This window comes from Lepisosteus oculatus, chromosome 3, assembly GCF_040954835.1.
Source record: "Lepisosteus oculatus isolate fLepOcu1 chromosome 3, fLepOcu1.hap2, whole genome shotgun sequence".
Lineage (NCBI taxonomy): Eukaryota > Metazoa > Chordata > Actinopteri > Semionotiformes > Lepisosteidae > Lepisosteus > Lepisosteus oculatus.
Genome location: NC_090698.1, coordinates 56,642,263 through 56,669,175, shown reverse-complemented (window position 1 = coordinate 56,669,175; position 26,913 = coordinate 56,642,263). Strand labels below are relative to the sequence as shown.

General features: G+C 35.6%; 1 protein-coding gene and 1 long non-coding RNA gene across 3 annotated transcripts in view; one reads left to right on the top strand and one right to left on the bottom strand.

The window, feature by feature from the left end:
* Nucleotides 1-3,755: 3,755 nt before the first annotated feature.
* LOC107079785 (uncharacterized) lies at nt 3,756-12,341 on the bottom strand. The gene is made up of 3 exons (XR_001480703.2): nt 11,732-12,341; nt 5,944-9,114; nt 3,756-4,962 (listed from the first exon to the last, which is right to left on the bottom strand). It is a non-coding gene; the product is annotated as an uncharacterized lncRNA (long non-coding RNA).
* A 147-nt stretch (nt 12,342-12,488) lies between these two features.
* The window catches only part of LOC102683228 (ephrin-A5), a 110,006-nt gene continuing 95,581 nt past the window's right edge, over nt 12,489-26,913 (top strand). The window contains exon 1 of one of the 2 annotated variants that reach the window (XM_015368803.2): nt 12,489-13,662. In XM_015368803.2, coding sequence (XP_015224289.1) covers nt 13,538-13,662 — 125 coding nt within the window. In that variant the 5' untranslated portion in view covers nt 12,489-13,537. The remainder of the gene's footprint in view (nt 13,663-26,913) is intronic. The other variant, XM_006626865.3, reaches the window with a different exon arrangement.

Below are 26,913 nucleotides of genomic sequence, written 5' to 3'. Positions count from 1 at the left end.
TATACAATTTATATAGTTCATATATCCTAGTAAAGACCTATTAGTGATAAGCATTTAATACTGCAGGATTTTACTTGTTTTTTGTTCTTGTTGCAAGTTGTAATTAATCACCAGGTCACATAGTGCAGTTCATATGAAAATCTGAGCCACAGCACTGTAAAACTTTTGAAAGAATCTTTGCTTTTAAAGTCCTTTATGAATGTTTTATAATTAGGCCACATTGGAAAAAATTGACATATTATTTTTTATTTGTAGCATTAAAAACAATTACGGCAAAGAGAAGACACACATCTTTGCAGATTACGTATCACACCAAATACATTTTGTAGTTTCTTGTCTTCGACATGGTTATAGTCTCCTGTATCAGTTAATTCATCAGAAAAATGGCAAACGAGACAGCATCAAAGGCAGCAGACAACAGCCCACTACTTAAAATTATGCTTCATGATCAAGTAATCTGGATTTCAAAGATAAATGTGTGTGTATTTAAAAGTTAATTTTGTTTAAATGCTCATTTAAATGTTTAAATGAAAAGGTTTAGTTTTAAAAATGAATCTCTATAGACAAATTAAATAGTTAGGAATATCTGTTTGATTACCTTCCTGTGACTTCCTGTCATTTCTAAAATTTAGCACTTCAGACTATATTGACTGGAAATGAGTTCCCCAACAGTTTGAAAAATACACTCGAAAAGAAAAGAAAATACTAGGAAAAATAAAACAGAATATCGTTGAATTCATTTGAGCACATGTTCCATAGCCTATAACTGTGATGTCACTATTAAATGTGAAATTTTGTCCAATAAATTTTACGTTAAAACCAGTGCTTTGATTTAAAAAGCCGATCTGAATATATCTGAGGGTTGTAGATTGTGCTAGCTACCACAACAGAACTGTGTATCTGTAATGGAAACATTCTTTATTATGAGGTTAAACATGTGGTTGTCAGACCAAAAATCTGTTTTACTGTAGATTTGAACTATCAACAATCAAAAACATTTGAAAGCCATTCAGTTTTTTTATAAATCCCACAGTGTGCAGTGACCTGAATTTTCAACATTAATTGTTCCTCCTAGTTTTAATCATGATCAATATAGTCAATTTCTGTCTTTGAACCTGAAAAACTATGAGATTTTATTGCTTTCAATCTTCTTAATTTATTGATATTTTAATTTATCAAAAATCAATAATTACTTTCAAAGTTTGCTGCTTTTTACAGATTGTACGTATGCTCTTATGTTACATATCCATGAATAATAAATGAATATACAAAGTCAATACTTATATAAATGAATATTTTAAAGTCAATCTTAAGTACAATACATATAAAATCTTAAATAATGAGAGACATCTTTAAAAATATTAAATTTAATTAACAGGATACTTGATTTAAGATTTAAGATTAAAACCTAGTTTTGAAAAGCATGTTTTAAATTTTATATGGAATCTTTCCATGATATACTATCAATGAACTTTTCACTGTGTTGCGTCAGTGTATTGTTATCACAGTTGCAGAAGAACAAAATTAGACATTCATGGAGGTTCTAGAAATATTACATTTACACAAGGGATAAGACAAAATCACAGACCTTCTTTGTGCATTAAATTTAATATGTAATTAGATCCTGTGCCCAAAGAGGGAAATAGAGTCGAGAAGCTACAGCCACAAAACCTGCTGTAAAAGGGTGGAACAGAGCAGGGTACAAACTAATTCAATTCCTTCCAGAAAAGGAAAAGTAAATCAATGCAAGTCAAAGCAAAGTGGGTACATCTTTCCTCTGCTCAGAGTGTACAGGCATCTGTCACAATTTCTGAAAAGACTCCTATGGCTGCTCTAATGTCTTGCTGTGATCTCAGAGTAATATTTCATCTTGTCAGCTGTGAGAGCCTCTTGATAAGAAGTTGAGCTGTTTGGTCCAAATACCTAGATGAACAGCAGTTCAGGATGCCCTCCACTGCCACTCAAGCATGTTGCCTTTAGTGTTAAGCTCCCTGAGGTTCAGGCAGTAGCAGGGTCAGTTTTGATTTGGCTTCACCCACCACATTTTCAAAGGGCCTACCAAATCAATAATATTTTATGAGGTAAACCTTTACACCAGTGCTGCATCTTCAGTACAGTCCACAGTGGAAAAAGAAGTGACGTGCTTAGCATGATACAGGTCAGATGAGATAAGATTTGTCTAAGTTTAGTAATATACAAGGCAAGGGCAACACCAATTGAAAGCACAAAATGTAATATCAAAAGTGATTATGTCTCCAACTGTATAATGTCAACGGGCTAGACGCTCACCCAAACACATAAAAAGGATGAAAGTTTGAATGGGAGAGTTCAATTTACAGAAATGTAGTAGTGAGAAGATAATCAATACAAATGTTAGCTTCACCCAAAATGAAAAATATAGCATACCAGTTGAGGGAAAGCAAACGGAGCAGACAGGTAGGTAAAAAGTTGTAAGAAAATCAGGTCAGATCTCGGATCTTTCTGAACAGCAACTTTGCCTCTCAGCCAGCTGGATCAGGTAAACACAGAGCAAAATTATTCTCTACGTTTTTAGGATCCCGTACAGAAAAGGCTCAAATTGAACATTTAGAGGAGGAACAGCAGAAAAAAATATAAAATCATGAGCAGAATAAGTTGGAAACAACAATAACATTTACTCCTGAGGTACAGTACATGGCTTACAAACAGCAGTAGTAGCCAGTTCTAACATGAGCTGTATTTTGATAGTTTGCCAAGTTTTGATCAAACACAGCACATAACTGTTTCTATTTTTCCTTGACATTAATAAATCAATTACACATGGAGCTTGAGTCACAGAAACAGTATAGTTTTATACTCCTGGTGTACTGTGGTGGGAGGGTAGAGGATGCAGGGAGAGAACTGGAATGTGGATGATCTGGGTAACTAATTAGGATAATTAAAAATGTAAAGAAGGATGGTGAAGATTTATACTAAATCTACTATTTATACTAAATGACACCATTGAAATTCATTAGCCTTCTGGAAAATACAACTTTGATGCTGAATTAAAAGTCAATGAATGTATTTTTTATAATTTCATATTTCAAAGAGTCAAACAATTTTAAATTGCATGCAGTATTACATGAGAAAATACTAGTTTTGCCTCAGCAAATACTTCTTAAGTAAGTTTATGAGCTTAATATACCACATTTTACCATCTTTGTGTTTCCCTTCCCTACTAATTTAAACTGTCAGTGGCTGATTCAAACCGTGTTAAATTTGACATGTGATGTGCCTGCTTTGACAATTCCATATGTTTTAATGGTGACATTTCTTTTACATGTTCTGACAACTACTTTGCAGTCATTTTATTAGTACTGAAAATAAAATTGTGTGTTTAATTTTTAAATGTGCAAGTTAAAAACATCACAGATGATACAGAGCAGGTGCCATCATTTGTGAAAATAATATATTGTAAAATTCAATGATAAGATTTTCAAAAACAATAAAAACAACCAGTATATCACAGGTTGGTCATAAATGGTATGACAGGCATTGTGCCCAAGGACACTCTATATTCTGGCATGCTTGACTAGAAGCCATAACATATCTGTGCCAAACAATGGGATAAGTGGCCTCTCTAAATCAAGAAAATGCTTGGAACACCAATTGTTGTGTGTTTCATAGCTGGCAAGATTATGAAAAAGCACTTTATTACATTTGATTGGTCCATGACTAGAGTGATTTTACCTACGTTGCAGTGTGCATTGAAAGTGCTCACATCTATCGCAAGCAGCTCCATTAACAGACCAAAGCACTGAAAAAAAAATTCTAAAAATGACGCTTAACATTTTTTTCAGTCTTGTTGTTAAGCTTATGGTGGTGACTCGTATTGTCACTTTTTGTGTAACATATGCACAGGTTTTCAAACAAACTTTTTCATTCAAAGAATGCAGCTAAACTGAACACTGTGACACGATGGGGAGGATTTCTACAAAACCATTTCTACAAAGAAGATATTCAAACTGAACTTTAATGATTGCAAATGTATGTAGCTCCCAAGGTCAATACCTGGTGGAAGCACCTTTGGCAGTTAATACTATCTGCATTTTTGGATAGGTCTCTACCAGCGCTACACAATGGGACAGTGTAATGTGTGCCCATTCCTCCTGGTACAATTGCTTCAATTCTGACAAGTTAGCTGGGGATCAATGATGGACTGCAAATCTCAAGTCTTTGAAATGTATATTTTGTATTGTATCAAGGTGAGGACTTTGACTGGGATACCCAAGGACCATTCACTATGAAATAATGTAAATTTTATCCCATTTGTCTTGGATTTTCTTGGACTGCCTCAAGCAGGTTGTTCTCTGGGATTTGCATATGCTTTGTATCATTTCCCCCTCGCTCTTGACAAGCTTCCCAAACCCAGCTGACAGGAGGCATCCACCATAACATAAAGCAGTCACGATCATGCTTGACACTTGCGGTGATCTGTGTTGACTTGTTTTTATGCTGTATTGGGCTTAGTGCAGACGTAACGCTTTGAATTTATACCAAAAACGTCAATTTTTGTCCCATCTGACCACAAGTGGCTCATGTATGCAGTATATCTCAAAAGTGATTTAAGATGAGTTTATTTTCAACAATGGCTGTTAAATAATATTGTGGATATGCGGGCACTGACTCCCATCTCGGGTGCAGAACTTGGCAGATCTGTCGAGGTCATTGCTGGCCACAAAGTGACATTCTAAACCAGCTTCGTGCTTACCTGGGTACTCAGTGTGGGAAGGTGATCTGATCTGGGTAGTGTTCGGGTGCTGCGATACCAATGTTGACTGTGCTGAGAGGGATATTCAGAGGCTTTGAAATGTTCTTGTACCCTTGTCCTGCTCCGTGCTTCCACCACCACTTTATCCCTGACTTGTTCAAAAAGCTCCTCGGTCTTAATAGCAGCTTTGTTGGATCACTAAGAGTTGCAGCTTGACAGCCTTGACATACCTGAGGGAAATTATCTACATGTTACACCACTTTCACTGAACACAGGGATATACCATTTCACCAAGTCTGTGTCCATTCAAACAATTCATGTACACCTAAGCTGATCTGGGGCTGCAGCAGCAAAGGTGTCTAATAATCAAGAAATCAAATGTAACCTGTTTTCACTGTCAATTTCATTTATTTAACATTTATAGGATTTTAAAAAATGTTTTCAAGTAGTATATGTAAATGTACTACTTGGAATAGTATGTAGATTCTACATATAAAGGTTAAATTTATAGTTGGGAAGTATGCTCACATGGCATGAAGCATGTTTGTGGGGGGATGGTTGATACTTATACACAACATTGTGCATTACTCTCTTAACGCTGGAGTGTGACTACATGTATTCCTGTTAAGCGGTACAGTTCAGACATTCGAAACCTACTGTTTACAAAATGGTACAAAGAGGTTATGATAAAAGCAAATAATACAAGTAAAGCAGCATATTTCAAAAAACATCAAGGAGAAATGAATAATATATTTCTGGCCAATTTATATTTTTATAAGTAATGAAATTTTAGATCATTCAGTTTACAAGGGACATCTTGGGATTTAAGTGTGCAACATGGCTGCTGGGGTATTCAGAATAACAGTGTAATCTAGTCTCCTTTCTTCTCTCTTGAAGTGTTTACTAAATTGAGAATGTTTTTCAATTTTAAAATATACTTGAGATGCTGGGCAATAACAGCTCTCTGATACTAAACAAAAGCAAGAAGTACAGTTGACAAAACAAATCCATATTTAATTGTAAGAATAATGTCAAATTATCTGTTTTATGTATAATTATATTCTGTTGAAGAAAAGTGAAATTAAATTATCCTTCAGTTTTAAATAATATAAAATGGCAATTCATGTAAACTGAAATCACTAAAAAATGATTAAACAATAATGTGTTTCTATTGTATTTACAAGAATAAATGCATAGATTTATAAACTCACTGGCCAAACGTTTAGGGGAGCCCAGTCAAGACAGAGTCTCTTTTGGTTGCAGGCAATTCGTGATTGGCTTGGGAAGCACAAGACAGACGTCCATCTCCCTCCTTGGCCAGAACAACCACAGCAACACAACAAATGGTAGAACATGCAGTTCAATCCCACACACCATTACTCTTGTCACAATCACAACTGAACTGACACCCTGTTCCAAGAATGAGATGGAATCTGGCTGCACATGCCTTAGACCCTTCTGGAATCCATGCCTGTCCTCCTCAAGCTGTCTTTGCTGCTCAAGGATGCCCAACACATCATATTACTCAGTTGGTGGTGGTGGGGGGTGTCATGACCTTTGTGTACATCCTGCTGTATGTAACCAGCTTGTTTGCTTAATTCGCCTCCATGGGTCTCATATGTTTTTTCTCAATGAGTTTACACAATGGTGTAGGTATTCCTTATACAGAATTCTATGTATTGTTTGAGTTTGGATATATCTGAGTATATCAACAGCTACATTATACATTTCCACTGCTGCATGGATCTATTGACATCACCAACCTTGATCTCCAGCCCTGATTAGCAAATAATTCATGTTCTGACAAAAAGCCTCCTATTCCTTCAATAATAACATATAGAAGATGAATATTTACTCTGTTGGATAAGGTGTTCAATCAGGCTGTGCGTGTAATTAGCTATAACACTGATGTATTTCATTCAAAGGTAGAAATCATTATTATTATTCCATATTAACAAAAAATATAATTTCTCCAACAATGTTTTCTTTACTTAGAATATAACCTTTCCCCCACCAAATATTATACCAGCAATATGTACCAATATCTTTGGTTACCTAAAACATACAGAGAATCCATTTGACCTATTTTTACTATTGATCAAAGTTTTATGTCACTGATAACTGTGATTTCCCACCAGAAATAATCATTTTGGAAGAACATCTTATTTGTTGTATATAAATGTGGAGAAATTGACTTTCTAGGTGATCACCACCTTTTGCAAAGGAAGGACTTGTGATGTTGCCAAAAATCTAATACTTCACTCCACCTTGTTTGTGCATTTATTCCCTAGTTATAATTCTGAGAGTGCTATATTTTAGTTTCAGAAGGGATTTTCCTGTGGACATTAAATCCATCTGGTTCACTGTATTGACTGTAAGCTGTTAACTCTATTTGGTGGTCTGTTGATCACAGAGTAGCACAGTGGAATTTTTTGTCAGAGTTTGTAATTTGTTTCTTGGCAGTACTTCAGACCTCAACAGTCAACAGAAGCTTCTTTCACCTTCTAGTAAAGAAGCAGAATTAACTGTTACGGCATGGAATATCACTTCTGCCAAGTGTCCTTATTCACATGGTGAATTTACACAGGAAGCTGGCCTGTGTGATGTTACTATAAAAATTAGCATTGGCCAGTAAGCAAGCTTTAGTTTACAATCAAAACATCAACTTCAAACACACTAAGTATTAAAGCCTACAAAGTCTATAACTCACTCTACACAGGTAGTCTTATTGGCATCCTGACAGTACCACACAAGAAAAAGTCAGCTATTTTCTAATGACCACTTAAATGCATGTATTCAAACAGCTTTTGTAAATGAGTCCGTTAAGTATACTGTTATGAATAGCAGCTGGGTCTATTCAAATACATTACAAACAATATAGAGTTTCATGTTTGTTAGTGAGTATAAATTCTCTATCTGTTGTTAATTAACAGCTGATAATCAGCTTGCCATCCAGCAATTAAATAGTCAACATTTCTTGGTGTGAGAGGAAAATATAAGATAAAAAAATATTTTTGTAATGATTATTCAAATACTATTACACACATGTCTAACAAGTCTGCTGTGTCAGTTTGCTTTGGCAATAAAAGTTGCACAGTGACATAGAGGAAAAAGGTATAATATTACCTTGATATGGGATACCACAGTGATCCTAGTATGAAAGGGTTCTACTTTCATTTGTAAAACGGAAGTATCGCATGTCCTGCTGTGATTCATAAGCTCGTGGAGTGCAGGAGAGTGCTCAAGAGTTGCAGGTCAGATGAACAGTGTGGTTGTTTATCTTGGAAAAGAATATAATTGCAAGATGAACACTGAGGTTATGGATAAACTTTGACTTTCAAAGTTCAATCAATGTACAATGTCCATAACCTATTGCTCCAGAGACATAAAAAGCTGAAAATATTTGGTAGGACATTGTTATGTTTGAAATCTCCAGAAAGATAGACGAATCCTAACCATATAATATGCTACTCCATGGATATTGTTTTACTGTAGAAAGCTGCTATTGCATTCACGATTTTTAGGACGTGTCAAAACCTCAGAAATTTCACTTTTCTATTTTATTTTAATAATCTACCAAAACCACACCAAAAGAAATTAGAAATAAAGAGGAAAAAAAATACTCCAGGCCATCAAAATTACTTATCTAAAATGTTGTCCCACAATTTTGTGTTTGTGGGACAGGCACGCATAAAGATCTATACAGACATGTGTACTGTATTTTTTTGCTTTTGAGTATCTTATGATAAGACATGTACCTAGGGCTAGGTCCTTGTCATTTTAATGTGTGAGGATATCCTCATTTATCTTGGCATAAGAGTACCTAAAAGTGACTTGAATGCAGGCAGGATCCATACTTACATAATATAAAATAATAAAAAGTAATAAGGCATTAGATGCAGAGGGAGTATACACATTAATTCTGTACATCCACAATCTAACTTTCAATAGCAACATAAAGGTCACTTTATATATGCAACACAAGACACAATGAAATATGCAATAAAGTAAATAGAATTATGCATTATCAGCAAGTTGATAATTCCTGGTGTCACAGCAGCTTAGTAGCTATTCAGGAAGCACAGGACACACATGAAGGGACAACTGCTAGACACCAATTAACCTAGCCAACACAGAGAGTGGATGCAAACTCCGTACAGAAGGCACCCCACGTCAGACTCAAACCCAGGGGCCAAGAGCTGTGAGGCAGCTGTGGTAACTCCACCATGCCACTCTAGAAAATACATATAGGATATTTTTTGCAAAGCTATTCAAAATAATGTATTCAGGATCCACACTTGAACAAAAAAAAAACTACCTAAGGTTCTTAAAAGGCACAAGTTCCTTCTTCAAGATTAAACCACCATTCAGTCTTCATAAATCTGTGGAAAAATAAAATGAGATAAAGTGTAATGAAGGAAACCTTTAAGTCTCTTTTGAAAATAAAAACGGCACCACGTTTAGCTGCTTTTTAAATTAGGGTACAGATAGTTACAAAAATAAACATAAGGTATCCACGTTTAAAATGATGGAAGTTCATTACTTTTGTTAATTTGGACTTGATTGATTTGTACACATTATTTTCACTTTTGGAGCTATTTACCTGGTTTAACTGTATAAAATCATCCTTTTTGTTAATGAGATTTAAGAATCCGGTAATGGTGACACTTGGCATTTTATCGACGTCTCTAACTTAAAAAAAAACATACTTCAATGATTAAGCGACAGCAAATGGGCACATACCGAATGTCTCAATATATTCCCATTATCAATTAGTATCTGGAGTATGTTCGTTTTTAAAGTAGTACATTATTGCAGTGATACAAGAGGACTGCAAATTAATCCAGGATTCGTATTAGACCATGAAACCTCTCTGAAAAACTGAAAATATATGCCATGTAAATATTTTAAAAATGAAATTTAAAAAATACAGAACAAAGCTGAGAAAAACTGCATGTGCAGTGGGATTTGAGATGAGACATTGTATGCTAAATTTCCCCGCAGATGACTTGAGATAAATGCCCTGCACGTATTTCTACTCTTCTAATGGAGCCTGACTGTTTTAGCTCGGTTAACAGCATGGCACCCTTTGAACCAGAAGATCAGAACAACAATTTCTGCCAGTGCGATTATAGGATGAGGAACGTAATATAACTTTCCCAGCAGTTCACTAAACTGTTCAGGATTAGAAATTAACATTGGACCCGCTCCCAGTTCTGGAATTCAAAAATCCCCTTTGCATCTCATACTGAAATAACTGGAAAACAAACCCAGCCCTTTTAAACAGATACTCTACACAAACAATTGTTTCGTCGGCCAAGACGTCTGTCAAAATTTGCAAAACATTTTCTCTCCTGACTCGGGTGTTGTTGCAATACCAGCCCCAAAACAGGGATGTACAGTTAGTGATTCTCCAAGATGCCCGTGTTCATAAAATACTGGGAATCGGAGCATTACTGACAGCAGAGATCTTGCTAGGCTATTAAATTCTTCCAAAATATATAGGAAAGCACGCAATATTTATTTTATAAGGATTTTTTTCTAGGGATTCTCGTACAAACGGGCAGCTACAAGTGTCAGTTGATGCGAACTCAGAAAAGAGCTAAGAGGTTTTGAAAATAAAATAAACTACCTGAATTAAAATGCAAGGAATTTTCCCCAAATATTTACTCTGTTATGTCGTTAAAGACAACACATGGCGTAAAATCACTCACTTTATTAGTATTCGGTTGGCCCGTCAAACATCAGCCGTGAGTGCGCCTTTAAGGAGATGTGTTGTTTTTGTCTCCACTAGGTGGAGTCTGGGCGCTTTCGAAGTCTTTTGAGATAATGCTTCGAAATACAAGATCATTTGTCTATCAAAACCACAATAACAACATGCTACATAGTGTAATTTAATATGCATTTGCATTATCTGTATATGTATTATTGTGTGTCATTTTCTTAAGGATCGCCTTGTTTACTTGGATAGTTCTATGTATAAGTACTGATCTTCTGTTTCTTACTAGTGTTTTATAAGAGATACGATTACATCTCTTATAGTACTATACCGCGCATTTCATGGAAGGAACAAAAACTAATGATTTCGTAAAAAAAGGTCGAAGAAGATTATTAAATTGGTAATAGAGTCTTTACAGATTTCCTTTCAGAAATTCGTAGAAAAAAAATCCAGCGGTTTTCAACAGGTGATGTCGGTTTTATTAATACTTCCCAGGTTTCCATTCAAAACGGTGAAAAACGTGGACTTCGTTTAAGACAAATTATATATTTTTTAATTGTTCAGTATTGTAAAAGTACGTTTTGTCAGAATCTTGCACTATGTCTTCATGTTTGCTGTTTGAAGTTTGGTGTAAATTTAATTTAGTTAAGTTACAACAATAACACGATGAATTTTTAAAATGATATATCATGTAGCGTGAAAAAATAGGACAAAGTATAAATAATGAACCATAAAATTTAAATTTAAACTGGTGTATTTTTTATTCCCTGTTTATACTTTTTATGAGGAAACTTACAAATCCTTACACGTAACCGTCAAATCTGTACAAAATAAATGCTATAGCCTCACTTGTGATTATTTCAAAATATTGCAGGCCATAAAAGACATAACACAGCTGTTTTAGGATTAATGTACATTATATATATATAAGATATGAATTATTGTACCATTCCAATGATGTAAGACAACATAAAAAATATATTTAACCACAACATCTGGTAGTAGATGTATTAAAATACTACATATAATGAAAAGTTAGGTATTAAATTAGTTTAAATTCATTATTTTGTCCCTATAACAAATAAAAGGAGGATAAACCCCTTATATATGAAACTACTGGTTACTCTACACATCATAAATATGTAAAATATACCATTAGTCATTTACTTTTAACAATCAGTTTAATACATTATCACGCGATTTTAACTCACTGAATTACACAACACTTAACAACTCACATTCAGATATTGTGAATCTTCCTGGTCATCGTTAATACTTACCGCCTTCAAGAGCAGCAACGTGAATCCCAAGTTATTTTTGTAAGGGTGGTAATGATTTGAAGCCACGCCATTTTCTTCAATAAAAAGTTTTGAGGAGAAACGTGTAAAGTTAAAAGTCACAATGCAGCCAAGGCTTAACAAAGACCCTGCGTTTTAATAACAAAAGACAGTCTGTATAAGAGAGGCAGAAGTGTCCATGAGGTCCTTAAGGTGTATTGCAAAAACTCAGATGGATAGCGAAGTATTGAGGGGACCTTATGTGCTTGTGAAACATGAGTCCCTCCAAAGCCAGCTTAGTTTCTATTTGGCTCATGATTTTTGTCAAGAGCAACACGAAATAACCGAAAGCGTTTTGTAAAGAAAATCAAGGATCTCGGATTTGCATCAGTCGGCCAAACATTTCTAAACCGTTTATGTTTCTGGTTTGTAAAAAAAAAAGAACACACAATATGATCAGACAAGAGCTGTGTTTCTGCACTGTACAATGGCATATGAAACAGATAATACTGTGTTAGTACACAAGGTAATTAAATTTTACGTTTATCAGGTTAATCTGTTGGCAAATGCATTGATCCCTATCCTAACCAGCGAGCTCCTCTGGTGGGAATGAGCTTTCAGCTCTCTTTTCAGTAATTGAATTAGTTTAGGTTGGAGGAGGGGTTTCTCGTTTTTATCAGCGAAACGCCCCCTTCACTGTTCAAGCCAATGAGACCGTCCAGTGAGGGGCTGAAACCGAACCCACTCACGTAGCCGGCGAGTGGCTGCCTTTGCTCTAACCTTCTCATTTCGTCTAACTAAACAGCACGAAATAGCACATGATCCGCGTTTGATTTCGCTATTCCTTATATATCGGATGCTGCTCTGGGACTACCCGCATTCAGATCCGGGATTTACAAACGGGTCTTCTGTCATAAAGCACACGAACAGACCTATCGCTTCTCGCTCGGAAAAGGAGTTTTCTCCCTCTCATCCTTGACAGTTTGAAGACAGCGCTGAGTGAGGAAACAGCTCCTTTACTCCTCAGGAAAAAAAAGGCTGAAAAACTGCTTTATGAACAGCACTTTGCCTCGTGGGTTTCTGTTCAGATTGCGATCCAAGTTGAGAGACAAATCAGAGGTGATGGACTTCAGATGTTAACTCAGGTTTTCTAAAACTGCTTTTCATTGCTACGTTTTCGGACTAAACTCCTCTGGCGGCTTCTTACACAAATTGAGTGGGTTTAGCAATATACCTACCTGCATGCAGAACTGGGAAATCAAGGAGTTTTGTTCTTCTTTTTGCTGCACTGTTTTGGATTTTATAATTATTTATTTCTCTTCCTCTTAATGTAACTGGGTCATTTTTTTGCGTCTTGGTTTTGTTGGGGGGGTATTTTGAGATTTAATCCCTTCATACAAACTGGAATCGTCCGTAATTGATGCGCTTGTTGCTATGAATACGTGAGCATATTGGGATTTTCGACTGGAAGCAACATCTTCGCTTCCCAAACAGCATTGACTTTATTAAATTGTGTATTTTCTGATTTGCATTTTTTTTTACGCACGTATTACACAGAACTGTGTTTGCAAGCCACAGTAGCCACTCGGCGCGCCCCCACCTCAAGAGTGTTCTGATCAAATCTGATACGCACCTACAAACTGCAGATTCCCCCAGAATCCAGCCACATGCAATTATTTAAACACAGAAAAAACAAAAGGCAAACAAATGTCAAATAGGTTTTTTCTGTCCTGAAGAAAGTTGTTCCTTCACAGAACGCCAGACTGCGAGTTAGCATTGAAGAGGATTGCGGATCGAAGTTGAGTAGTGATGTTGCATGTGGAGATGCTTATTTTCGTTTTTCTGATCCTTTGGATGTGTGCAATTAGTCAGGAGCCTGGCTCCAAGGTGGTTGCTGACCGCTATGCCGTCTACTGGAACAGCACCAATCCCAGGTAAGTCACCATCTCTCAGGCACAGGCCTTGAAGGGCGACGGGACAGGAACTTTCCGCGTGTGACATGGAACTTAAAAAATAGTTTGGTGGTACATTTTGTTTTGACTAGTAGACTGACTATTGTAAGCAGATATCCGTTTATTCATTAAAAACTGCACACATCGCCTTTGATTAAAAAAGAGACTTTGAGTACAAGACAGTTTTGCGTGCAGTATCCCTTAAGTTCAACAGTGTACGTGAAATGATACCGAGTGCAGGATGACTCATTTTCATTTTTGGAATTGGAAATTGCAGGATCTAATTTTAATTCAAGACATACAGCTATTTACACGCTCTTCAGCATGTAATTTATACTAATAACATCTTAAATTCAGATTTAGCAGATTTAGACCAGTTTTGTACATCATTAATCTATCGTTTTTGGATTGCAGTACTGCGCAGTTTAACGTCGATGTACACACATTACATTTCTGATGTACAGTATGAGTAGCTCATAACAAACAGATATACAGATATGTAGTAGTTACAATGATGCTGTTTTACTTTTTTGTGTACATGACTGCCTTATACTGTATGTATATGAGTGAAGATTAAGGCTAAGAATACAAATTCACCATATTATATCAACATTGCAGATTTTGATTAGTCACTGCTCTTTCCTTTAGTCAACTGGTTTATCCTTAAATGTGTCATACAACACAAATCAACAGTCACACTCTCGATGAGTACACGCGGGCGTTTTTATTTTAAATCACTTTCTCATAAATGGCTTTAGTCCTCTTAATAGAGAGTATACATCACGGCAACTTGGAGGCATGACTGAATGTTTAGGATTTGGATACGAATATTGTGAAAAACGACACATCGATGGTAGTTACACTTCACCATCGCAACTGGTTCACGGTATACGCTCGCTACGCATCTGTTTAAATATCTTATTTATTACCAGAGAGCACAGCTTATAAATGATCATTTCAATTATCCTTACTTCTCGCTGAATCTGAACCCAGAAAGAAATGTCTTGCGACCTTTATCTCCGCACAATAAACCAAACGCCGCTCTCTGTCGGACATCAACGCATTGATTTTTGTCGCAGGTCATGGTTTTATAGATCTTTCTGTCTGGTGAGAACTTTCCTATAGCTACAGATTTTGATACATAAGGAAAGCTCAAAGCTTTTAAATTTAAAGGAACTCTTTAATATTAGGGGCTTTAAACACAGAGGGATTGACATTTTCCCGTGAATACGGACCCAGATTTTTATAACCGAGGCAAAAACGGTAATACTATTTGCATGATCTTTGGATAAACGTGGTCAAAAAACTGTTTTGCTGGACCTCTATATTCACTGTTGCAATTTCGAGTATTGGAGTAGTGATTATCAGTGACTTGGATGGAGTACACAACGTGCTTCTCGTTTTTAGAGACTAAATTGCGAAGTATATGTTTACAGGTGCAAAGTCTTGCAAGATACAATGTATCGTGTGAAAAGAAGAAGTATATGGATTATACAGTATATCCATCTATTAAACCGTTATAGCTTGGTTGTAGGATTCCGTCTGATTTTGTTGGACAAAAGAAGAGTGTAATTGTTTTACTGGAGCAACAAGTTTGGAAATTCGCATTGGTAAACTGTTTTAAACCCTTTAACACTGATAGAAATTATATTACTTTTTTTGGGAGGGAACCCGTCTCCTTAATAAAACTCTGGTTTAAGGAACCACGTGAAATAAGCATTCAGTGTATTGCCTGCGTGAAAATATAGGTCAAATTGAAACTTTTGAACTTGCTGTACGTTGAAAATCTAAGTTGATCCCATAGTTTTTATAGAGACGTATCTCGGTTTCTCCATGCGAACACAATTTTGGTGTTCTCAGTTGAGAATAACGAGGTATAAAAAACTTTACATGAAACTAAGTGTTCAGGTTTAATTAAGAATATACCACTTTTGATGGAATCTTCAAACAAAAATGTTTTCCGAGAATAGGATTTGGACGGAAAGTTTTCATCATATTAATGGATTTATCAAATGTATGTTATGTCATTTTTTTCTGCGTTATTCTCACATAACTCTATATTATACATAATCCGATAAAAATGTAATGTAAAACTTAATTTTTAGTTATTTATGAAGTCTCGGGTATTTATATGATCGACATAACAAAAGATGTGAAAATATATAACATAATTCTTACCTGCTTACTATGTGTCCATTGCACATTGCGCACAAGGTACATTTAAAAAAAATATTTGAACAAATTACATTGATTTCCGTGTTATAAAATTAAAATTGTTGGTTGGGGTTAGATGAATAATTTTCACATTCAATGTCATGTATACAATGTTTGTGATTAAAAAACATTAGTTTGATTATATAACATCAGGAAATAAACTATTATATACAACATAATTATGTTAATTATTTTTGGTACAGCGCTTTGCTGGTTGAACTCTGAATTATTTTTAGTGACAACTGTAAAGCTAAGACCTTTCTCCCCATTGTTTCTTTAGAAATGTATTTGTATTTTTTTAAAATAATATTTTAATTTAAGAACATGTCATATGATGTGGAACATAGTGAGTTCCTTTGCAGTTCAGTTTGAATTCCAAAAGTTTTTTGTCCGTCCTTTGAAATTGTACTTAAACACAGATTTACTTTAGAGCTAGTGTTCAATGAATTCTTGTTTTCCACACTCCTGTTAGATATTTTTATTATGATTGTCTGTTGACATCTCTCTTACACTTCAGGTGTTTGGGATTTTTAAAAGTTGTCCTGAAGTACAAACACAAAGCAGTGCTTCCATACTTCAAATCTTTAATGCTGATAAACATTCTGTCAATGTGACAAGATTTCAACTCTGACGGGCAGAAGGGCCTAGAATAACTGTTCTGTGAAAGAGATGATTTGATCCAGATGTGCTGACATTTCTCTTAACTAGTTGGAAGTAAGAAGCTAAGGTAATCATACATACCAGCAAAAAATGTATTGAGGTAGTCAGGAGATAGGTGCTTCAGACTTGGTGATCTGTAAAAAATAAAGAGGTGCAGTTATTTGTCATAGTCATCTGCATTTTAATTTTTAATTATATCAAGGCACGTCTTGTAAAACAGGTTTTCAGATGGATGTTAGTGTGGAGCAAATGACTTCTTTGCATATAAGCCTTCACAAAGCCTTATTTGCCTTTTTACCCTTAAGGCATCAGTGCGTAGAAAAAGTATGTAGTTATGCTCTCTCTCTCTGCCTGAAATTCCTATCCAAGTTGGATTTACAACTACATTATGGAACGTAGGTGGGTTGGAATAAGAAAATGCACTTAGTCACTGCATTAGTATTTAAAAGAGTATCACTTTCTGTGAGCAGCCTTTTATCCACCCTTGAAACAAGAAGGATAGTGATCTCTCTTCCACCTTCACTGCCCCCTACAAAAGATCACAAAAAACTAGAACGTATTAGTATCAAGACATTTATTAACTAGGAATTACAGGAAAAGCTGAATACTTCATTATCAAGCTTTATCATCTATCCAAATGTGAACTGGCAGTTACGTTACTATTCAGGTTATTTTCTAACCCTGTACCCCCCAAGGGGGGTTCTGAGTTAACTGGTTAATTACTCTCCTGATTTTTTTCCCCCATTGAATATTGAAAATGCCCTTAATGAAGGGATTGCTTTTCTCCTTGCCAAGGAGTCCTGTTTCCTGCTAGCAAGGTACAGATAAAGATGAGCTTTTCTCTTTCTCTCTCTGTTGCTATGGACCTAGCAATCACATAGCTCCATGCTGGGCTGAGAAAATGAATGAATACAATTAGTACTTCAGGAGTCCTGGCCCCAGCTGTGTATATTTGTGAGAAAGACTTGCATGTACAAGGTCTATTCTTTGGGAAATGGGCAGAAAAGTTAACAGTAATTGATTGTGACTTTACAGAAATTACACTTTAATGTTAGGGGTAAGCCATTGTGTAGTTTTCAGATACTTCATCTGAGAGTCTGTGGTTAGGATTTAATAGTTTTATTTTTAGCACTGAAAACCGATTACATTTTGTTAGTATTTTTTATAACCCCCTTTAAAGTAGGTTGGTCCAATTTTTTCCCTTTAGTTTAAGCTCTGGGAATATAAGTAATGAGCCGTTAAGTTTCTTTTCAATATGTTTTCATCTAAATACAGTTTAGATGTATTTGACAACATTTGCAAAAACTTTACTAGGTAATTTTTAGCATTGCAGAATTTCGTTTACTAGAAGAAACAGCTTAGGCTACTTATGTTAAACCAGGTATTACACATGGATATTGGTATGGTAGTACAAAAGAACACCATCTAAAATTCAGTATATTTTGTCAGTTTGGAATCCAAGCAGAGAAATCAGGAAATTCATCTTTTGGTAAATAGCTTCAAAAGTAATTTATTTGCTTATCGCCTTCCCTTGTATAAGTACAGTGTTACAAATCATAACAGGTGGGTTTAATTTATTGCAGGCTTTTTTGTCCATCTGTACATATTCATCTAGAATCCATTTATATTTCTGTAGGAATCTTATTTTGGACGTGTTTCTTGGGGAATTTAAGACAATTTGTTTCTGTGTAACGGAATCCTTTTCCCTTTGAAAGGTGTATACATTCTAGTCTACTACTAGCTGACACACAGAATCATTTTTTTGACACTCTTAAGGGGTTTTCTTTATAGAGGTTTCTATAATTAATCCTACATGGCAAGTGCAGTTCTGTTTTGGTATATGAAGGGAGGAAAAGGCAAAAAGGTCTAGTACTGAGCTAATTAAGGGTGAACAATGAAAACTAATGATGTACTCCTGTCATTGTTGTTGGACAGATCAGTGAGGAAATGAACTTGACAAATTGGGTTTTGTTTCTTATGCATGTTTATGACACACATGCTGGCTTTTTCGGCAACATATTTGTTTGGTTCCCCAAACCCCAGCACTCTCCCTTCTTTTCTTTTCCTGATCCTTACTTTTCTGCTCCCCAAAGTCTTTTTTCTTTACTGGTGCACAGCCGGGTCTCCTCTGTTTTTCTGGTTAATGTGCTCTCACTGCGGGGATCAAAGGAGGCAATGGGAAGAGTTCATTAGCAAGGACTAATCGGCCCGACTTATTAGAGATCAGCACTTTGTACTAGCATGGTAAGCTGAACCGTTGAATTAGAAGGCTTTAAAAAGGCTTTGTAAGTTAAAGGGAAATACCTTTTACAATATGTTATATTGTATGTGAAATAAAAATAAAAACTATTGGATATTATATGTTCCTAAAAAGCTGTGCCACCATAGCTTTCTTCGGAGTTCATTAAAGAGAGATGGATTTTTCTGAACTTGCCCGCTTAACGTTAAATATGTTGATACGGATAAAGCTCTCACATGAGAATGTAATTAGATCCTTATTGGGTTTGTTATCCCAGTGTGTACTAAAGTCATCTGAGCAATATAAATACCTATGTTTGTAATCATCGCCCATGAATAATCCTTTACTGTCATCTAAACTACTCTGACTAGTGCAGTGTTGAACAGATTTTTACCACTAGTATTATACTTAATTATTTTAAAAAGTGCAAGATTAATAAAGTATCTTTTGGTTTACCAGAGGGTACTGGATTAGTGTTACATGGGTGAGTGTTCAAGAAGCAGTGTCGATCCTAAGTGAATGCTAACACCTTTTATAGTTTGTACGTGTGAAAGCAGCAGTACTCATGGCTGACCCTTAAGGTGCACTCTTGTTCACATGTGAGAGGGAAGAAATATCTGTTCTTCCTTTGTCAGAAAACCGTTTCTTCCTGGTAAGGGTCGGAGCTATCAAAGATCCTTTTAACTGCGGCAAGCTGGAGTGATCAGGTCTAGCTGCAGAATGTCATTAAATAATGAAATTCATATACGATCTGCATAAATGGTACATCAGAATGATATTATTTTTATGTCTACTAAGATTGGGAAACGAGGTTACCGAGACTGTATTTAAGCCATATTTAGTGGCTTTCTTGAAGTAATGGGCAGCGCAGTGGGGCTGTGATTAGCATTGCTACCTCCCAGCGCTGGGGCCCTGGGTTCAGTTCTTGGTGTGCTATCTGTATGGAGTTTGTATGTCCTCCCCGTGTTCTTGTGAGTTTACTCCAGGTGCTCTGGTTTCCCCCCGCATACTAGAAAACATGCTGGTAGGTTAATGGGCTCCTGGTTGGCCCTGGTGTGTGTGTGCGTGTCTGTGCCTGTGTGCTTGTGTGCCTGTGCCCTGCGATGGACAGGTGTCCCACCAAGGATAATCCTGCCTTGCACCCGTTGCTTTCAGGATAGGCTTCAACAACCCCGCGACCCTGCGGTTCGAAAATGGATGGATGAATCAGAATTGGTAACATCCACGATTAGTAGTTATTTGGCTGACTGTTTTATCCAAAGTGAATTTCATTTTTGTACCATTTTATACAGTTGGGTAAGTTACTGGAACAAGTACATGAATTATCTTGCTCAAGGGTATGATACCTGTATGCCCTACCACCCACAAACTGAAACCACTACTTTTTAGGTATGACACCAGAGCCTTAACCACTGACCCCTGATGATATCTTAAAATGGTGTCATAAGCGTTTTAGATTTTACTGTCAACTTCTGCATTTCTTCTATCTCTTAAACATATCAAAGCAAAACCAGAGTAAGGACATTCTATATAAGCATTAATAGCTGATAATAAACAGAAACCTAAACTTTTATCACTTAACTGAGTATGTTATTCACAATCTAACATTAACATTTTCTTTTCTATTTCTCCCAAAATGGCATTATATATATATTTTTTATTGTACATAAAATCTCCATCAGTGGTTTCAATTTTGATAGAGTTAGTGAATCTTACGTAGGACTGAATCTATATTGTATTTGTTAGTGAAATTAGTGCAGGTAAGCTGTTATACTCAGATGCATTTTCATTTCAGTGAAACCAAATAATTTAATTGTCCATACCACATTTATTAAAGAGACCACATACACACACAGTTGCATGAAGTACAGGACATTATAAAATGCATGAGTTAATTGGTTATGCCACAGCTTCAATGTGTTTAGCTTGGAATACAGATCACTGAATTTTTAGATTCTGCATGGTTATGCAATTAACATTTTTTAAAATACAGGGCCAAATCTTTCAATAATACTAAAGAAGTTACAGAAAATGTGAGTCACGTCTAATACCATATATTTTGAACTTTGTTTCCAAATGATTATTCCATTATCTGAAGTGATAATTTGTAACACGTTTTTTGGACATTAACTGATTTACTTTTCTTATTCTGTTAACCAAAGTGATTCCTAAGTTTTTCTTTGTTCTTCATGAATTCCTGAATATCTCTGAGAAGCAGTTCAGCTGTGGGCAATCTAAAAAAATACTGCTATCATTGCATGTTTTACATGGTCAGGTAATTTAGTGCCATTTAATACTATGAACTGTTAAGAAGTTTTCATGTTCACTAGCTCATTGTGAATTGAAGTTGCACTTAATTGTACTCCAGAAAAATGCTATATAAGTGTAAGCAATTATTAATTATTATAATAATAATTATTATTAATAAAGCAACATGTGTGAAAAATGCCTCTTCTGTTTGGAAGGCATGTGAAATGGAATACGAATAGTCTTAATTTTGATAGACCATAGTTCATAGTTTAGATGTTTATGGCATCAACATTAATTTGTTGAGCTTTGGTACATGTATTCAGACCAGGGAAAAATAATGTATGTCTGAACTGATGAGAATTGGATAAAGTCTGAACTGCTTTGGAACCTTAGTTAAGTGTTTAAACACAGGGTGTGCTATTGAAGTTTAGCCCCCAACTACAGCACCTGAAGTGCACTGAAACCTGATACCTAATAGATTAGCCTTTAAGGAAATGATCTGACAGGCAAGTAGTTAGTTTTGGTGGGTAAATGTAGGAAGCAAGTGGAAAATGATGAATGTGGAGAGTAGTCTATGGTTTCTGTTGGCAAATGTCATCAAGGTTTTGATTTTCTTCTCTAAAAGCACAGTCAAAGCTGTCAATCACAGGACTCCCGTTGTGCTGAAATTGCCTATTTCATCAGAGACTCGAACATTTTAGAAACACTTGTCTCAGAAACGATGTGAGCTTGTGTGCCTGTAAATGTTTCAGATGTCTATATGTTTATAAACAGAGAAATAATGTGAATACAGCCTTTGTGTCTTTTATGTTACTCCTTTATAAGTTTAGAATCTTCCTTTATTAGCTATTTTGGGATAATAGATACCTTCAAAAATCTTTTTAAAGATTTTTTTTTCTTTTTAAACATTATATATGAAGTGCATTTCAAAGATGTGTTCCTCTCGCAAGTCAAAGAAATATTGAGATTATAATGGAAGGCAGAAACACGGTTTAAGAATGTCATTCTCACAGATTAAAAATTTTAGGTGGCATGTAACTTGTACCAAATAGTCTGGTCTGAGCATTGATCTGGAGTGTACAGCATGGCTGTAGTTTCTCGCCTGACCTTATGTAGCTGTATGTGAAGTGCACTTTATATTAATAAAAATAGTATTTAAATGACTTAATCTTCATGTTTTCATATCAGTAATTAATGACTGAAAAGTGTGAAATAAGGGCATCATACTCCACATGTATCCCTTTCAACCTGCCTATGCCATCATTCTAAGACTGTATTCTGTTTGTCTTTTGAGGTTTTATTCTTCAATTTCACAACTTTCTATCATGCTATTCAAACACTTTTGATGACAAAAAGGGGGAAGTATTCTTCACAATGATAGCCTTTTAGCAAACCGCAGAGAACTACCACAGGAAAGTTGAAGACTTGAAAAGGCCTCCACAATGCTTTCTTTGACCATCCCACCCCCCATGCGTCCTCATCTCAGTTGACCATAATAAGCTTGTACTTTCTTTCTGTCCTGCCTTGCATTTCGAATCTTGTGGGGAGGGGAGACACTTTTCAACGTGCTGTAACTTGATTTAGCTCCTTCCTCTTGTTATTATTTGGAGTTTTGCTTTTTTTTGTGTGTGTGTGCTTGAGCTGTGTTTACCCTCATTTTTTCCTGCCCCTGAAAAAGCCGGGCAGCCTCTTACAGCTCCCTGCTGGTAGGTTCCGCTTGGAAAGAGACACAAAACAGCCGCATCAAACTGCAGTAAATATTGACTGGGTCCCTGAGCTCAGCCCTTCTCAGAGCCAGCGCTGCCGACTTGAAAGGCTCCTATTGTTCCTCTCTTAGTCAGCACTCCATAGCTGGGGCTGAAAGTATGCATGTGTTAAAGGAGAAGAAAGAGAGAGGGGAAATTAAACAGGGAGCACAGTTGAACTTGTAAATGCTCAATGTGGAGGGAAAGGAAACCTACAAAGAAGGGCAAAGGCTTACGCAGCGCAACAGAAACTTTGGAGAGCGGAGTGAAAAACATTGGCTGCCCTCTTGCACGGCTTGGAGTTAAAAGATACATGTAGCTGCCTGTCTCAGTTAACACTTGGCATTAAAGGTGTCATCTTAAAAGCCTGGGTTCCTGTTAAGAGGTACTGTTGGAGGATTAACCCCAGCAAGTTGCAGATCCTTTTTTTCTCCAGTTCCCACTGAGGTTCAAGTAGCATTGATGCACCGAACGCTGCCAAAGGTGTAACAGTGAGAAGTTAATTTTGTTATCTCTCTTCGCTCACCTCGGTGACACGCTGATAAGGTTAGCGCGCGTTTGAATTAATAAGCTTCGGAGGTTGTCCTGCAGAAGCATAGCTTTAATGTCGCTGCTCCTAGGTTTTTAAAATGACGTGTTTGTATATTTTTAGTTAAAGAGAGTGATGCACTTGTCTTTTGTTAAAGTAGAGACAACCAAGATAAAACTTATTCACACGTGTGTGTAAATTCTGGAGATTCCAAATAGTGTCTTTTTTTTAGTTTGTAATGCTAATTTGTTAACCAAATTACCCAGTCATGTATTGATATCATTTTAAATAGGTTATTTGTTATTGATTAATATTAATAGGCGAATTTGTTATTTATCCTCAGATTTTGCACTTTTTACTTCTACCTATGGAACACAAGCCACAGAATTTTAAAATGGGATTGGAATACCTATGTTAAAGCACCATCAACTTTTAACTGACCTAAACAGCAATTACAGCCTTAATTTTCTCTGCAAATTCTAAGTGAGATTAATGTTAATCAATTTCCTGCTCTGACTGGAACTGATTCAACACATTTCCTGTTGTGCTGGGAAGGGAAATAGATTTTTTTGTAATAGGAGTTTTCTTTCTTTTATTACCTTATTCACAACTATTCCATTTCATTCTTTAGGCCTATTTACAAAGCCACTGAGATAATTTGTTTTTAATTCTTTAATATGACAGTCAGTACCGTCTACTGTTTAATACTGGCCATTTTTGCAAAAATGATTATTTAAGAATCAAAGCTGTCAGTTTTTCTGCTTGTACCTTTAAGTTGACTTTATAATTCGACATTACCGTTAGAGTATTTTGTAATGCAAACTAGCTGAAATACTACCATACCTCGATGGCTACTTTCTTAGCTGACATCTTACATGTATGTTTTAAAACAAAATCCAGGGCTCTTTGTAAACTCTTGTGTTTTCAAGTGCTTTTCTGAAGCTATTTGCCAAACATACACTAAAAGGCTTTAAAAGTCATCACCCGATTTAAACACAAAATGCTTCCGCTGAAATCTGTCACCCTCCTCCATCATTTCTTAAGTAACCATGGGGCTAAATGTGCATTCATATTAATCAGTTTAAAGCTTAATGAGATAAATAAGTCTTTAGAAGAGTCCTAATGTGCATTAAGCCTTTCAAGTAAATATAGGGGATAGCCGTTGCCTGGGGTGATGGCTTTTCCATGTTTTCTTAAGGAATAAGCACATACTTACATTTTGGGTCCTTCATTATGGGTTGATTGAGGAAAAAGAAACAAAAAAGAAAGTATTAGTAGGTTTTTAAAGGAAATATCCTGGGAATTCAGTCGGGGAAGTTTAAGCTGATAAAATACGACTTAGTGACAGACTTGTTGTCAGATGGGGCAATGTTTGTATAACCTGCCCTTTTCTCGGTCCTTATTCTCACTTCTCTTCAGTCTACTTCATAAACAGCAGCAGCTGAAGCTTTCTTCCTAGTAATCGTGGATTACTGGCCCTTTAAATTTTTTAATAAGTTCTGTGCTTTAGAATGCCTGCTGAGGTTCTCTGTGTGTTCTGTTTTTGAGGGTAATTCACAGTTATTGCTGCAAAGTGATGGTTGCTTAATGTTGGCAGCTTCTTGCCGATCCAGATGGTCAAGGTAGCCTAAATTCACAGCCAGTCAGCAAGACGAGAAGAGTCGTTCCCATTTATGGCGCAAAAACACGTCTATGATTGAAACAATATGGCGGCCACAGAAAAGCTGCAGCCTTTGCTCAATAGAAGAAAAACAAAATGGAAAATCGGCAGCCATTTTCTAAAGCGTTTCTTCAGTATGTTGTAGTTTGGCCTCAGATTTTTGAGGATGTAACAGAAAGAAGCTTTTTTTAAACCAAAATCGTCTGGTTAAATCATCTTTGCATTGAGCCTTTTTCTAAAACACAAATAAAAAGATGGAAAAAAAATCTAGTTGAGTTATTTTGGCTGCGGAAGGTAAGTTTGGTTTCAAACAAGCCAAACAAAGTGAAGAATGAAGAATGTAATTTGTGAATCAGTTATGTTAGAATTACAGATTATAGTGTCATGAAAACGATAACTGTATGTGTTGAACAAATGCTTATTTGTCATATGGAAAATCCTAAATACCTGTTTCTTATCTGCGGAAATGTTTAAATTCAATGTAATTAAAATGTGTGGTAGTTTGACACAGATTCAGTTTCATAGTTTTCCTAGAATCGTGTTCAAACTTGCACTTGTTCCTATACACTGTGCAACTCCTAAAATTATATCTTTTCAACCACCCGTAGATTTTCTGATCCAAATTGAGCTCAGCAGGGTAAAAGGAGACCTACAGATGGAAAATGATACACTTCAGAAAAGAGTATGATAATCTTGTATGAGGATAATGGCTGTAAAAGAAAGGTATTCATGTTTTTAATGTACTTTTTCATTTTGTTAACCTGTGTAATTCAAATTACCTTTTATTATTTTATAGCCTGAAGTTTAAGTGTTGTGATCCGAAGCAACTGTAGGATTTTCTTCTTCACACATTTTTTGTTCGAATACTGAAAGAATTAGTACCACTAAATTAAATGGAATGGCTACATTTTTTACTCTCACTTTCATGTTTATTATATTAAAAAATATCCAAAACACAGAGAGCAGAAAGATTCACTATTTCATTGTAGTATCATTTTATACTCATAATTACTTGCTTCCATACATAGGACATCATTGAAATTGTGATTTATAGTTGATGTTCTATTGATATGGATTGTAATGAAATAATAAAAAATTTCAATGAAATGAGTTTTTAAAGTATAGCATGTTAGTAGGATTTTGTGTTAAATCTGTGCTGTAGTCTTAATTGTTTCTGCGGGTATGTTACTAGAACTATGCTTTATGAGTGACACTGATTGTTCCATGCAAAGCTTCAAAAATATTTTAAAGACTTTCAAAAATTTTACCATTAGAGAAGATACCATTTTATCTAGTCAATAAATCCACATTTGTGAATAACTGGCACATTGTGTACAAGATGCATGATTTTGAACTAATCTTTGGTTTAAATTTCAGGATACATATTAGCCTTTGTGGCTGGTCTCTCTTGAAAAAACTGCACTACTGTGTTTTGCACAGTAACCTGCCACATCGCTTTTCACATCTGCTTAGAAAAAAATGTGTTTAAAAGTTTTAAACATCAATTCTTATTGTGATCTATGGTTGGTATCAGTAACAAAGAGGAAGTATGAAGATTACACGGACAAATCATGAAGTTGCTCATAGGTATCACACTATTCACACTACGAGAAAATTTCAGTCTGGGCCGCTATTTCGTATTTTCATGTTTAACATAATGGAAATACGAAATTTGTATTTGTGAGAGTATTTGCCACTCGTTTATTTAGAGTGGAAACCAATAGATCAAAAGTGCCTGTGATTTTATTTTTTTAGAACGTTATTTTGTTTTGTTGTTTGTTGTTTTGATTTTGTTTAATTAAAAAACTGCGAAAATAGAGAAAGCAGAAGTTTGGGCCGAATAAAGAGTCATAAAAATGAGATGAAACAGTCTTCTTGTGTTTTAGTTAAAACATCACAATACCGTTTGTATTTAGAAAGCTAATAAGAATGACAT